This window comes from Argopecten irradians, chromosome 10 (genome assembly GCF_041381155.1).
Source record: "Argopecten irradians isolate NY chromosome 10, Ai_NY, whole genome shotgun sequence".
Taxonomy (NCBI): Eukaryota; Metazoa; Mollusca; class Bivalvia; order Pectinida; family Pectinidae; genus Argopecten; species Argopecten irradians.
In genome coordinates, this window is record NC_091143.1 from 1368383 (window position 1) to 1383817 (window position 15435).

A 15435-nucleotide genomic window follows, 5' to 3' on the forward strand; every position below is an offset into this window, starting at 1 on the left:
GGTCTTTATTTTGTGACTTAAGCAAAACATACGTATTCAATTTCTTTAAAAATAACTGGTTTACAATGGAAGGAAAGTGTTTCTGAGAAAGAAACCTTATCAATAATGTTTGTTTTGCACAGAAATCCAATATATTTTGAACTGGATGTAAAGTTATGGGGCCATCAGGCTCACTATGTAAGTTTATCTAACTGCTGCATGTACCCCATCTACTTCGAGAAAACCTTCCACACTTTTACCTACTTAATATGTGGGACAGGGCTTGAAACGCTGCAACTGTTGCTGTAAAATTGATAAAAACAACAAAACAGAATTGTTTTATGTATTGAATGTATTTTGGGATTGGATCCCCATAATTATTGTGAACAGTCACATTGCCTTCCTACATGGTACAAAAATAAATAATATTTCCATAATAAAATAAATAACAGCCATTGATCGTCGTGTTCAAAATAAATAACAGCCATTGATCGTCGTGTTCAACATTGATGAACTGCTCAGTAGTAAGAAATGTTGCTGAGATTTTGAGCTTATTGTAACATTTAAGACCATCCAGTAATATATGAAAAACGAACAAAATCTGCTGATATTAGAAATCCTAAGCACTGGGATCAGAGGTTGGCTTCATTGTGTCTATGGGTATCATCCATCACTTTAGCATTGATGTGAAGACTATATAGCTAGGGTACTCGAGGATTACAGGTTATAAATTGTTACAATATTTTTGAATCGCTGTGGGAAATGATGTTATTGGTGTTGATTCTGAGGAGCAAGTCTAGCCTAAAGTCAACCAAAATAAATGTTTTAATGTACATATAATTCATAAACCTATGGCTAACCTAGCCTATAAATAGTTCTATACTGTATACATATAATGGATTCCCAGAATTAAAGAAAAATAAAAAAAAAAAAATATCATTGCATGACAAAATGTACTTTCATTCAAGAAAAATATATTTCCCACACTTTATTTTAATTTTACGTCCCATTTCCAAATGAATGTTGAAATTATCATATTATACAAGTAAGTGATTTCATATCAATATCTCCAAAAGTTACTGTGGCAGAAAGCTCAGTCACTAAAACATTCAATGCGAGTATAAGCTGTCTAATGCTAGTTATTTGACGGAATGTTTTGTGTATTTCATAAAAATAACAATGTGAGGATTTCACATTAACAAACAAAAAAGTGGCAAAATAACATTAATTGTGAGATAATAACACAAAATCAAATGACTTCAGCGAGAGTAGACACATATATTCAGTCTCTATCATACAACACATTCTAGACACAGTCATACACTACTAACATTCCAATCTCTCCCAGAGTTCATCGCAGTCCCCACAATTCACCTCTGTAAACAGCCCAGCGAAATTTCAAGATTCCTGAAAAACTGAAGTAGGATGCATACTAAATACTTAAATACATATTGTAAGTTTCCTTTTGTATCATTTTCCTGTAAACGACTGTATGTTCTGACATTATACAATTCGATAATTCAATATCAAAATAAACAATAATGGATTCTTTTGCAGATACATTAGATTAACTTGTAAGTAAATAGTCATAAGTCACTGTGACGTCATATATAAAGGGGGCACAATGTATTAAACAATCATCATGACGTAATATTCTGTGACCCAAGATCAACAGACGGCCAGTTTTTGTGCCCTTGACAGAGGTGAATGTGGGGACTGCACTGAACCCTGGGAGAGATTGCTCACATTTTTACTTATTTCATCACTAAATTTTCGTACTCCTTTTTTCAAAGATGAGAGAGAAAAAAGAGAAAATTTGGAGCCACTATGTTTTACCGACCCATTCACTCTCTTGATTCTCCCCAGTTATTCCAGTTATCTGCTCTTAATGGAAAAGTAAATATTTTACAACCTTATAAAAAACTTTATATTCCACAAAACAAAGATGTAAACAATATGACACTAAGATACATATATTGAACATCGGGTGAAAGTCTTCCCTGAATTCACAATTGTGCTAAAAATGGAAGCACCCATTGGAAAAAACTTGTCTAATTCAACACTTTTATATGATGCATATTATCTTTTTAACCTTTGAGACAATTTTTGAACTGAAGAAATTATCTAAACTGTTACATGTGTTGGAATGTTCTTTTTTTTTAAAATCAGAGATATGAATATAATATGAATTGGACAATGTATTAATTTCATAGATTAGTTTATGTCAGCAAAATAATATGTTAAGGGAGCTTTAGCCTCCACTGCAAATGCCTCTTGATACAATGAACTATTTTGATATCAGAATTATGTAGAAAAAACATGACTATACAATTAATTCTTTTCATGCCTCCGAAATGAGCACTTTCTCATAACCAGCAGTTAGATCACTTAATATTTTTTTTGTTATATATGCAGTCATTTAATAAACTTCAAATCTGAGGACGAAAACTGTATACACTGCACAACAAATTAGTAGGAAGTTCACAGCTGCATAGTTAAGGGTGTATGTCATGTTTTGTAACATCTCTAGCATGACCAGGTCGGTACATTATGGTTATATATGGTATCTTGATAATCAAATCTAACATAAATCAGCAGGACATCGTACACAAACAATATTAGAACGGGTGATTGTCTCATTGTTTAAATTGTACACAGACATCACAAACTAGTGGCACGATTTATTGGAGAATCTATAAAACTGCAGTGTATCTCATTTTACTTTTCAATATGAAATATAAATATTAGATATAGACAAATGGTTTATCAAAAAATAGGCAAAACAAATTATACTCTTATACAAGCGCTTGAAGTTCGTGAAATCATGCTTTTCAAATCTTAGCTAATATGAATATAAACAATTTATTTTATAGATATTTGTCACAACTAAACTGATAATCAGTAAGCAGACCTTAATCATTTGATGAACTGGCAATGCAAAAATAAATATCAAACTTGAGCAGAAAAGCACATGGAATATTTAAATCCTTGCAATTGACTTGAGCAAGACTAAGATTGTTCCTGATATGGTGAACCAGTCTTGATTCAGCTATGGACAAGAAATTAATCTGCATTGTTGTCATGATTACAAACAACCTATCAAAATGCTTGTTACATACAAGGACCATCAACACTTTCCCTGTCACAAGTGACCAATCACAGATATGTTAACAACAGCCAATCACAGTCTCTGTTGAATTGACCAATCAGTGTTACATTCTGATGAGTGTTCCTCCATGGTGCAACAGTAAGCCAATTAGGAAGAAGCTGAACAAAAATCAGCATTAAACAATTGATTGAAGTCCAGTTCTAATAACTAATATCTTCACTAGCTCCCTTTTTCTATCTCTTCTAAACACCTTTTTGAATATCCCTGAATGTCTGCCATATCTGCTACTGCAGAATAAATCATTTCATGGAAAATTGATGGCCACAGTTTTAGAAGTTCATTCTTTTTCCTATCAGCAAACACTGTCTCTTTCACTATCTCATTAATGTAAGACCTGGCAAAGGTTTTCTTGGCTTGTTGTTCCTGTAAAGAGAAACAATAAGACATATTGTATTAGATCAGTCAGTTTAAGATAGCAGGTGTAGGTTAAATACACTAACATGAAAGGTTTTACATTTATAGGTATACATGACTGAAGGAAATGAAGTGAAATTTTGTCTGTAATAGATAGATATTAAGGCTGAATTAGCTGCATTTTATATCATGATCATATATTAAAACAATAGTTACGTTTCTAAGCTTGTTTTAAAACAGTTAACACGAGATGATCTATATGCAAGATTAACAAACTGATATACAGGATGAATGTTGCTTAAAATCGTCTCAATAACTGTATACACACAAAGTAAAGGATTATCTGGGAGACCCCATTGTCAACCCCAGGTCATACTCGATAGTCTAGGGGTTCCGATCATTTACGATCTCTATACCCCTGGACTATAGTAAAATTGGAAGCAGTTCAGCGAAAAACAGCTGAACCAATCACTGAGGTCTGCAAAGATTTCCTTTGAAGACTACAGAGAGAGCGACGCCCAGCATCAAAGCCAAATAGCCAATACAGTGTACCGTTATACGGCTCTTTTGATGTACATTAAATGACTAAATTACCTGTTCTGTTCTGTTGCCTCCAATTTTACTATGAGATAGTCCAGGGGTGTAGAGATAGTAAGTGATCCGAACCCCTGGAGTATCAAGGATGGCCCCAGGTGTAAATCACACTTTACCTGGGACCATAGGTAGCGTGATGGTGTCATTATCAAAATCAAAAAGAAAGATGGTTATAAAACATGAGCTGTTCAAGATTTTCACCTCAACGTTTGGTGGAACCAAATAAATTAGGATTTGAATTATTCATGATAGGACAGCAAGATATATGGCCTATGTATCTAGGGTAATTAACGTGTGTAATTTATACCTGGGATCAAGGATGAGGAGACACATGTGACGTCTTAAAGAGGCTATTTTATGTCTTTGTATATATATAGTTAGAGAAACTGTACAGCTGGATTTATAGTTCTATCTCACTGAAACAGATTAAGTACTAACTAACCACTAAACTCTTACACCTTGTATCACAGGAACTAGGGTTACTGACACTCACCGTAGATTTGGAGGAGGCTGTATCTGGACTAGTATATACTGTAATCCTGATCTACCTACATGTGTTAGGGTTACTGACACTCACCGTAGATTTGGAGGAGACTGTATCTGGACTAGTATAATGAAATCCTGATCTACCTACATGTGTTAGGGTTACTGACACTCACTGTAGATTTGGAGGAGGCTGTATCTGGACTAGTATAATGTAATCCTGATCTACCTACATGTGTTAGGGTTACTGACACTCACCTTAGATTTGGAGGAGGCTGTATCTGGACTAGTATAATGTAATCCTGATCTACCTACATGTGTTACTGTAGGGTTACTGACACTCATTGTAGATTTGGAGGAGGCTGTATCTGGACTAGTATAATGTAATCCTGATCTACCTACATGTGTTAGGGTTACTGACACTCACCTTAGATTTGGAGGAGGCTGTATCTGGACTAGTATAATGTAATCCTGATCTACCTACATGTGTTACTGTAGGTTTACTGACACTCATTGTAGATTTAGAGGAGGCTGTATCTGGACAAGTATAATGTAATCCTGATCTACTTACATGTGTTAGGGTTACTGTCACTCACCGTAGATTTGGAGGAGGCTGTATCTGGACTAGTATAATGTAATCCTGATCTACCTACATGTGTTAGGGTTACTGACACTCACCGTAGATTTGGAGGAGGCTGTATCTGTACTAGTATAATGTAATCCTGATCTACCTACATTTGTTAGGGTTACTGACACTCACCCTAGATTTGTAGGAGACTGTATCTGGACTATTATAATGTAATCCTGATCTACCTAAATGTGTTAGGGTTACTGACACTCACTGTAGATTTGGAGGAGGCTGTATCTGGACTAGTATAATGTAATCCTGATCTACCTACATGTGTTAGGGTTACTGACACTCACCGTAGATTTGGAGGAGGCTGTATCTGGACTAGTATAATGTAATCCTGATCTACCTACATGTGTTAGGGTTACTGACACTCACTGTAGATTTGGAGGAGGCTGTATCTGGACTAGTATAATGTAATCCTGATCGACCTACATGTGTTAGGGTTACTGACACTCAATGTAGATTTGGAGGAGGCTGTATCTGGACTAGTATAATGTAATCCTGATCTACCTACATGTGTTAGGGTTACTGACACTCACTGTAGATTTGGAGGAGGCTGTATCTGGACTAGTATAATGTAATCCTGATCTACCTACATGTGTTAGGGTTACTGACACTCACTGTAGATTTGGAGGAGGCTGTATCTGGACTAGTATAATGTAATCCTGATCTACCTACATGTGTTAGGGTTACTGACACTCACCCTAGATTTGGAGGAGACTGTATCTGGACTAGTATAATGTAATCCTGATCTACCTACATGTGTTAGGGTTACTGACACTCACCGTAGATTTGGAGGAGACTGTATCTGGACTAGTATAATGTAATCCTGATCTACCTACATGTGTTAGGGTTACTGACACTCACTGTAGATTTGGAGGAGGCTGTATCTGGACTAGTATAATGTAATCCTGATCTACCTACATGTGTTAGGGTTACTGACACTCACCGTAGATTTGGAGGAGGCTGTATCTGGACTAGTATAATGTAATCCTGATCTACCTACATGTGTTACTGTAGGGTTACTGACACTCATTGTAGATTTGGAGGAGGCTGTATCTGGACTAGTATAATGTAATCCTGATCTACCTACATGTGTTAGGGTTACTGACACTCACCTTAGATTTGGAGGAGGCTGTATCTGGACTAGTATAATGTAATCCTGATCTACCTACATGTGTTACTGTAGGGTTACTGACACTCATTGTAGATTTAGAGGAGGCTGTATCTGGACAAGTATAATGTAATCCTGATCTACTTACATGTGTTAGGGTTACTGTCACTCACCGTAGATTTGGAGGAGGCTGTATCTGGACTAGTATAATGTAATCCTGATCTACCTACATGTGTTAGGGTTACTGACACTCACCGTAGATTTGGAGGAGGCTGTATCTGTACTAGTATAATGTAATCCTGATCTACCTACATTTGTTAGGGTTACTGACACTCACCCTAGATTTGTAGGAGACTGTATCTGGACTATTATAATGTAATCCTGATCTACCTAAATGTGTTAGGGTTACTGACACTCACTGTAGATTTGGAGGAGGCTGTATCTGGACTAGTATAATGTAATCCTGATCTACCTACATGTGTTAGGGTTACTGACACTCACCGTAGATTTGGAGGAGACTGTATCTGGACTAGTATAATGTAATCCTGATCTACCTACATGTGTTAGGGTTACTGACACTCACTGTAGATTTGGAGGAGGCTGTATCTGGACTAGTATAATGTAATCCTGATCTACCTACATGTGTTAGGGTTACTGACACTCACCTTAGATTTGGAGGAGGCTGTATCTGGACTAGTATAATGTAATCCTGATCTACCTACATGTGTTACTGTAGGGTTACTGACACTCATTGTAGATTTGGAGGAGGCTGTATCTGGACTAGTATAATGTAATCCTGATCTACCTACATGTGTTAGGGTTACTGACACTCACCTTAGATTTGGAGGAGGCTGTATCTGGACTAGTATAATGTAATCCTGATCTACCTACATGTGTTACTGTAGGGTTACTGACACTCATTGTAGATTTAGAGGAGGCTGTATCTGGACAAGTATAATGTAATCCTGATCTACTTACATGTGTTAGGGTTACTGTCACTCACCGTAGATTTGGAGGAGGCTGTATCTGGACTAGTATAATGTAATCCTGATCTACCTACATGTGTTAGGGTTACTGACACTCACCGTAGATTTGGAGGAGGCTGTATCTGTACTAGTATAATGTAATCCTGATCTACCTACATTTGTTAGGGTTACTGACACTCACCCTAGATTTGTAGGAGACTGTATCTGGACTATTATAATGTAATCCTGATCTACCTAAATGTGTTAGGGTTACTGACACTCACTGTAGATTTGGAGGAGGCTGTATCTGGACTAGTATAATGTAATCCTGATCTACCTACATGTGTTAGGGTTACTGACACTCACCGTAGATTTGGAGGAGGCTGTATCTGGACTATTATAATGTAATCCTGATCTACCTAAATGTGTTAGGGTTACTGACACTCACTGTAGATTTGGAGGAGGCTGTATCTGGACTAGTATAATGTAATCCTGATCGACCTACATGTGTTAGGGTTACTGACACTCACTGTAGATTTGGAGGAGGCTGTATCTGGACTAGTATAATGTAATCCTGATCTACCTACATGTGTTAGGGTTACTGACACTCACTGTAGATTTGGAGGAGGCTGTATCTGGACTAGTATAATGTAATCCTGATCTACCTACATGTGTTAGGGTTACTGACACTCACTGTAGATTTGGAGGAGGCTGTATCTGGACTAGTATAATGTAATCCTGATCTACCTACATGTGTTAGGGTTACTGACACTCACCCTAGATTTGGAGGAGACTGTATCTGGACTAGTATAATGTAATCCTGATCTACCTACATGTGTTAGGGTTACTGACACTCACTGTAGATTTGGAGGAGGCTGTATCTGGACTAGTATAATGTAATCCTGATCTACCTACATGTGTTAGGGTTACTGACACTCACTGTAGATTTGGAGGAGGCTGTATCTGGACTAGCATAATGTAATCCTGATCTACCTACATGTGTTAGGGTTACTGACACTCATTGTAGATTTGGAGGAGGCTGTATCTGGACTAGTATGTATAATGTAATCCTGATCTACCTACATGTGTTAGGGTTACTGACACTCACTGTAGATTTGGAGGAGGCTGTATCTGGACTAGTATAATGTAATCCTGATCTACCTACATGTGTTAGGGTTACTGACACTCACTGTAGATTTGGAGGAGGCTGTATCTGGACTAGTATAATGTAATCCTGATCTACCTACATGTGTTAGGGTTACTGACACTCACTGTAGATTTGGAGGAGGCTGTATCTGGATTAGTATAATGTAATCCTGATCTACCTACATGTGTTAGGGTTACTGTCACTCACTGTAGATTTGGAGGAGGCTGTATCAGGACTAGTATAATGTAATCCTGATCTACCTACATGTGTTAGGGTTACTGTCACTCACTGTAGATTTGGAGGAGACTGTATCTGGACTAGTATAATGTAATCCTGATCTACCTACATGTGTTAGGGTTACTGACACTCAATGTAGATTTGGAGGAGGCTGTATCTGGACTAGTATAATGTAATCCTGATCTACCTACATGTGTTAGGGTTACTGACACTCACTGTAGATTTGGAGGAGGCTGTATCTGGACTAGTATAATGTAATCCTGATCTACCTACATGTGTTAGGGTTACTGTCACTCACTGTAGATTTGGAGGAGGCTGTATCTGGACTAGTATAATGTAATCCTGATCTACCTACATGTGTTAGGGTTACTGTCACTCACTGTAGATTTGGAGGAGGCTGTATCTGGACTAGTATAATGTAATCCTGATCTACCTACATGTGTTACTGTAGGGTTACTGACACTCATTGTAGATTTAGAGGAGGCTGTATCTGGACTAGTATAATGTAATCCTGATCTACCTACATGTGTTACTGTAGGATTATTGTCACTCACTGTAGATTTGGAGGAGGCTGTATCTGGACTAGTATAATGTAATCCTGATCTACCTACATGTGTTACTGTAGGGTTACTGTCACTCACTGTAGATTTGGAGGAGGCTGTATCTGGACTAGTATAATGTAATCCTGATCTACCTACATGTGTTACTGTAGGGTTACTGACACTCATTGTAGATTTGGAGGAGGCTGTATCTGGACTAGTATAATGTAATCCTGATCTACCTACATGTGTTAGGGTTACTGTCACTCACTGTAGATTTGGAGGAGACTGTATCTGGACTAGTATAATGTAATCCTGATCTACCTACATGTGTTAGGGTTACTGACACTCACTGTAGATTTGGAGGAGACTGTATCTGTACTAGTATAATGTAATCCTGATCTACCTACATGTGTTAGGGTTACTGACACTCATTGTAGATTTGGAGGAGGCTGTATCTGGACTAGTATAATGTAATCCTGATCTACCTACATGTGTTACTGTAGGGTTACTGACACTCATTGTAGATTTAGAGGAGGCTGTATCTGGACTAGTATAATGTAATCCTGATCTACCTACATGTGTTAGGGTTACTGTCACTCACTGTAGATTTGGAGGAGACTGTATCTGGACTAGTATAATGTAATCCTGATCTACCTACATGTGTTAGGGTTACTGACACTCACTGTAGATTTGGAGGAGACTGTATCTGTACTAGTATAATGTAATCCTGATCTACCTACATGTGTTAGGGTTACTGACACTCATTGTAGATTTGGAGGAGGCTGTATCTGTACTAGTATAATGTAATCCTGATCTACCTACATGTGTTAGGGTTACTGACACTCACCGTAGATTTGGAGGAGACTGTATCTGGACTAGTATACTGTAATCCTGATTGACCAACATGTGTTAGGGTTACTGACACTCACTGTAGATTTGGAGGAGGCTGTATCTGGTCTAGTATAATGTAATCCTGATCTACCTACATGTGTTAGGGTTACTGACACTCACCGTAGATTTGGAGGAGACTGTATCTGGACTAGTATACTGTAATCCTGATTGACCAACATGTGTTAGGGTTACTGACACTCACTGTAGATTTGGAGGAGGCTGTATCTGGTCTAGTATAATGTAATCCTGATCTACCTACATGTGTTAGGGTTACTGACACTCACCGTAGATTTGGAGGAGACTGTATCTGGACTAGTATACTGTAATCCTGATTGACCAACATGTGTTAGGGTTACTGACACTCACTGTAGATTTGGAGGAGACTGTATCTGGTCTAGTATAATGTAATCCTGATCTACCTACATGTGTTAGGGTTACTGACACTCACCGTAGATTTGGAGGAGACTGTATCTGGACTAGTATAATGTAATCCTGATCTACCTACATGTGTTAGGGTTACTGACACTCACTGTAGATTTGGAGGAGGCTGTATCTGGACTAGTATAATGTAATCCTGATCTACCTACATGTGTTAGGGTTACTGACACTCACCGTAGATTTGGAGGAGGCTGTATCTGGACTAGTATAATGTAATCCTGATCTACCTACATGTGTTAGGGTTACTGACACTCACTGTAGATTTGGAGGAGGCTGTATCTGGTCTAGTATAATGTAATCCTGATCTACCTACATGTGTTAGGGTTACTGACACTCACCGTAGATTTGGAGGAGGCTGTATCTGGACTAGTATAATGTAATCCTGATCTACCTACATGTGTTAGGGTTACTGACACTCACCGTAGATTTGGAGGAGGCTGTATCTGGACTAGTATAATGTAATCCTGATCGACCAACAAACTCTCCCTGTGATTTGTCAAGTTTTCCTTCCAAGAATTTCTTGGATTTCTCTTCGCTCATAGCCAGGAGTTGTTTCCTCCTGAGGAGAAAAAGAACAAGTTTTATTACGCAAGCCGTCTAAAAGTCTGAAGTTCTGAGGATATTATAAATATAGAAGTATTTATCACATACCAGAAAAATATATTGGCCACTTAACAGTAGGATAATATACTTCTCAATTCATCAAATCCCTAGCTAGTACGTAAGTTTTGTTTTGTTGATTCATGATTTCATGAATGTAAAAGTTCAAAATACATGTATAAATAAAAATTAATAGATAAGATATTCATTATTTAGTTATACAGTAATATTGCAAGATTGAATGCGTTATCATGCTCTTTTTTAAAATCTTTGGCCCTTAAATTACGTCTAGAAGAAAAACATTATATATACACCATTAACAAGAACTGCTTGTCTGAATGTTTCGACTCGCACACAAAGAGTTGTCGTTACGTATAGATGTCAATATTAATTCTTATATTGTACACTGGTAAAAAACAAAGGGTTTGTAATGTTGTATGTGTAAAACACCTGTCAGCGTCACAATGGTTTACAAGCCTCTATATCGTCTATCTCCTATAACACTTGTATAGGCCATATATCGTCTATAGACAGACTAGGTCTGGTTAGCTTTACAACTTTCAGGGCTTCATTCTATACTACAAATTTCAACCCAAATATATGCTTTATATACATTAACTAGGTTTTATAATTTTTTGCAGTTACTAGTACATGTACTGAATGCTACTTCCGATCTTCGTTCTTCTATCTTGACTTTTAGATAGATGCATGTTCAAAAACTGTCATCTATTACTGTACATATTTTTGAAATTAACAAACTCACTTTTATGTAACTTTACTTGTAATAGGTTTTAAAATCCTATAGTAAAATCTTTGATCAATCTTAATGTGAATTAAACTATGAAGTACAAAGCAATTCTCCCTACATAAGCCATTTAAACTTTAAATCTTGTGCAGATTTGTAACAGATAGCACAGCTTGAAGTTAATTGAATGTATAGTCTTACATTTTGTTATACTTACGAATTCTGAACAACTGTTTCTGACGATTGCACATTAAGGAACTTAAGAGAAACACGAGATTTAGTTTTAATTCCATCACAGCTATGATCTTTATCTAAATCATTGATAATCTGTCTATTGCTCTCCTTAGAAGGATAAAAGTTTAAATCTCTTGGTAAACTCTGAGAACTTTCCTTCCTAACCAGAGTCTGAATATTAGGACGACTAGTTGGTGTATTTTTTCTGACCACCTCTCCCTCCTTTTTATCCCGTTTTTGACTAAATTCTCCGTCCATGATTTTAGTTGGGTGTGTTGTAGATTCTCGTTTTGTTGTAATCACCACAGACTCGGAGTCTGTTTTTTTTACTGTAGTTGTAACGTCCTTGGCTACATACTGTCTGTCTTTAGTTTTAGGCGTAACAGTTCTGGATGAGACGGACGGGACATCACTGTGAGTTTTGGTAGCTGAGGTGTCCTGTACTAAGCCTATGGTACTACATTTAGCTGTCTCGACATCTTTGTTAAACCTACTAGATCCTCTTAGCTCACGTAAAGTAGGGGGCTCTGAGTACCGTTTTATAAACGTCCGATGACCATTTACATCACTGTCTGAATCCTTCTGATACCGAATCTCATCCACACGGACGTTTGACCTATTATCCGATGGAATTGATTCCAAATAACTACGGATATGAATTCTAGTTTCCGGGTTTTGAATTAGAGTCACATTGTTTTGTGCCATTTGAAATTCTTCTTGTGATGACACCCAGTTGTTAACTGGGGCAAACCGTGAGCGACCAGGATTTAAATTAAGTTCCATGTCCATCCCAGTGTCTAGTCCGGAAGTTAATGACTGACTTCTCTGAAATTTTGGTTTTGTTTTTATCTCCATTTTAGTGGAGCTAAACGCTGTCATACTGGCGAGCTCAGCATTTCTGTCAGACTCTATACACATACTTCTGTTGTGGGCACTATGGGACAAAGCTCCAATGGAATGGGGGACAGGCATCGAAGTATTGATGGAATACGGATATGGGGGAGTGCTCTTCTTTGGAAAGAAGTAACCGATATTCATCTTCATGAACTGTAGATTTTTCATTGTATCCATGTGGAAAAATTACAGCTATCAGTTTTCAAACATTTGATGATTTTAAAACAGAAGAAATCTTCACACGGATAAAACTCCATAGTTCAGGATCTGACGTAGTGACAATTCCTGTCGCTCTGATCAATCAGAGATTTACAGTAACAAAACACTTAAATCACCTCAGCTATCTATATCTGATACAAAAAAAAACCTTTAAATCTGTGTTACACAGGTACAACAATTAGTCTCATGTCCTCCAGGCTGTTAATCCGATCTGTCTGTAACTGAGTAGCGTCTGCTCGCCCTGATACTCCCAGGCCAAAGTTCATCACAACGAAACTTTCACCATCCAATAGATTTACACATTTAGGCCAACTTCTGTCAAAACTTCCCAGTGAAGTTTTTTGATGTGTTTTATAGACAAACTGAAGTATTTCTGAAAAATTTGGTCCCAATGAATGCTATGTCTGTGTGATGGTAATCTTTCCCACAAATTGACAAACCTGTTTCACATTGTAATCTTTGTTTTGATATGGACTAATATTGAACAGTCGGCAATTAATGGAACACAAGTGTTGTGGATTGTGACGATCTCTAGCTAATCAGATCCTACGATCTATCGATGACTATATAGACTTTGATTTGATTGGTTTAACTCATAGTTACTTGCTGTCAGAACGGACATTAATGAACTTCGACCAGAAAACCATAACACTGTGATATAGATTCGTTATCGACTTCTACGTCAGACATAGATCTATCAGCTTAACAGTATAGATTTAACCTTAAATTAGAACTTTAACATGAATATTTTGTGCACATTCTCTTAATCTTGAGATCAAAAGATATTGAATTAAAGTCTTTAACTTGGAAGTCAAAATTATTCTGAATGGATAACACCACTATTAATTTCATTTGAAACCAAAACACTCAAGCTGAGAATGTTTGATGGAATAAAAATTAACTGTTAAAGTAAATTGATTGATTTTAACTAGTGTAATGTAGAGGTCCTTCCAAATGTTGACACATATTATACTGTCCTGTTTGGCAGTACCAATCAGAACCATTTAATGTGAGTTCTTTGATTAATCCCATATGTTCCATATTTTTCAGGTAGTTGGCATTTTGACCACAGTAAATTTAAGTATAAAAGACAGGTCCTTTATTTTTCAAAATAACAAGTGAATTTTCACACCAAATTTTAATATGTGTATTGCCCTCCATAAGTATATTTCAAGTTTTTAATATTTTTGTAAATTCAAGCATCATGCTTAATTTACAGAATCAATCTGACCTTCCAAACAATGTGAAAGGTTTGCCATTTGAGGGACTCTAAGAATACAAACAGTCTTTCTGGGACAATATAGGAGACCAATGGTGACATAATCCACTAGTACACCGTAGTAAGTTCACAGTGAGCGAAACTTCATGGCTGAATCACTTATACATCAGAAGTTCATGTTGGATGTAATTTGCATTATTTTTGATGACACAAATATTTTAATTGTAGCTGTTGAAATAGAAGGTTATATATCCCAAATGTTGATACTGAGTAGACAAATGTTGATACTGAGTAGACAAATGTTGATACTGAGTAGACAAATGTTGATACTGAGTAGACAAATGTTGATACTGAGTAGACAAATGTTGATACTGAGTAGACAAATGTTGATACTGAGTAGACAAATGTTGATACTGAGTAGACAAATGTTGATACTGAGTAGACAAATGTTGATACTAAGTAGACAAATGTTGATACTGAGTAGACAAATGTTGATACTGAGTAGACAAATGTTGATACTGAGTAGACAAATGTTGATACTGAGTAGACAAATGTTGATACTGAGTAGACAAATGTTGATACTGAGTAGACAAATGTTGATACTGAGTAGACAAATGTTGATACTGAGTAGACAAATGTTGATACTGAGTAGACAAATGTTGATACTGAGTAGACAAATGTTGATACTGAGTAGACAAATGTTGATACTGAGTAGACAAATGTTGATACTGAGTAGACAAATGTTGATACTGAGTAGACAAATGTTGATACTGAGTAGACAAATGTTGATACTGAGTAGACAAATGTTGATACTAAGTAGACAAATGTTGATACTGAGTAGACAAAAGTTGATACTGAGTAGACAAATGTTGATACTGAGTAGACAAATGTTGATACTGAGTAGACAAATGTTGATACTGAGTAGACAAATGTTGATACTGAGTAAACATGACCTTGGTATAACCTTCAATGTTCCTGCC

General features: G+C 36.9%; 1 protein-coding gene across 10 annotated transcripts in view; it reads right to left on the reverse strand.

The window, feature by feature from the left end:
* Positions 1–2373: 2373 nt before the first annotated feature.
* Positions 2374–15435, reverse strand: part of LOC138332870 (leucine-rich repeat-containing protein 49-like) — a 127136-nt gene continuing 114074 nt past the window's right edge. For all 10 annotated transcript variants that reach the window (XM_069280862.1, XM_069280854.1, XM_069280860.1 and 7 more), the window contains 2 exons: positions 10965–11103; positions 2374–3511 (listed from right to left, as the gene is read on the reverse strand). In XM_069280862.1, coding sequence (XP_069136963.1) covers positions 3308–3511; positions 10965–11103 — 343 coding nt within the window. In that variant the 3' untranslated portion in view covers positions 2374–3307. The remainder of the gene's footprint in view (positions 3512–10964; positions 11104–15435) is intronic.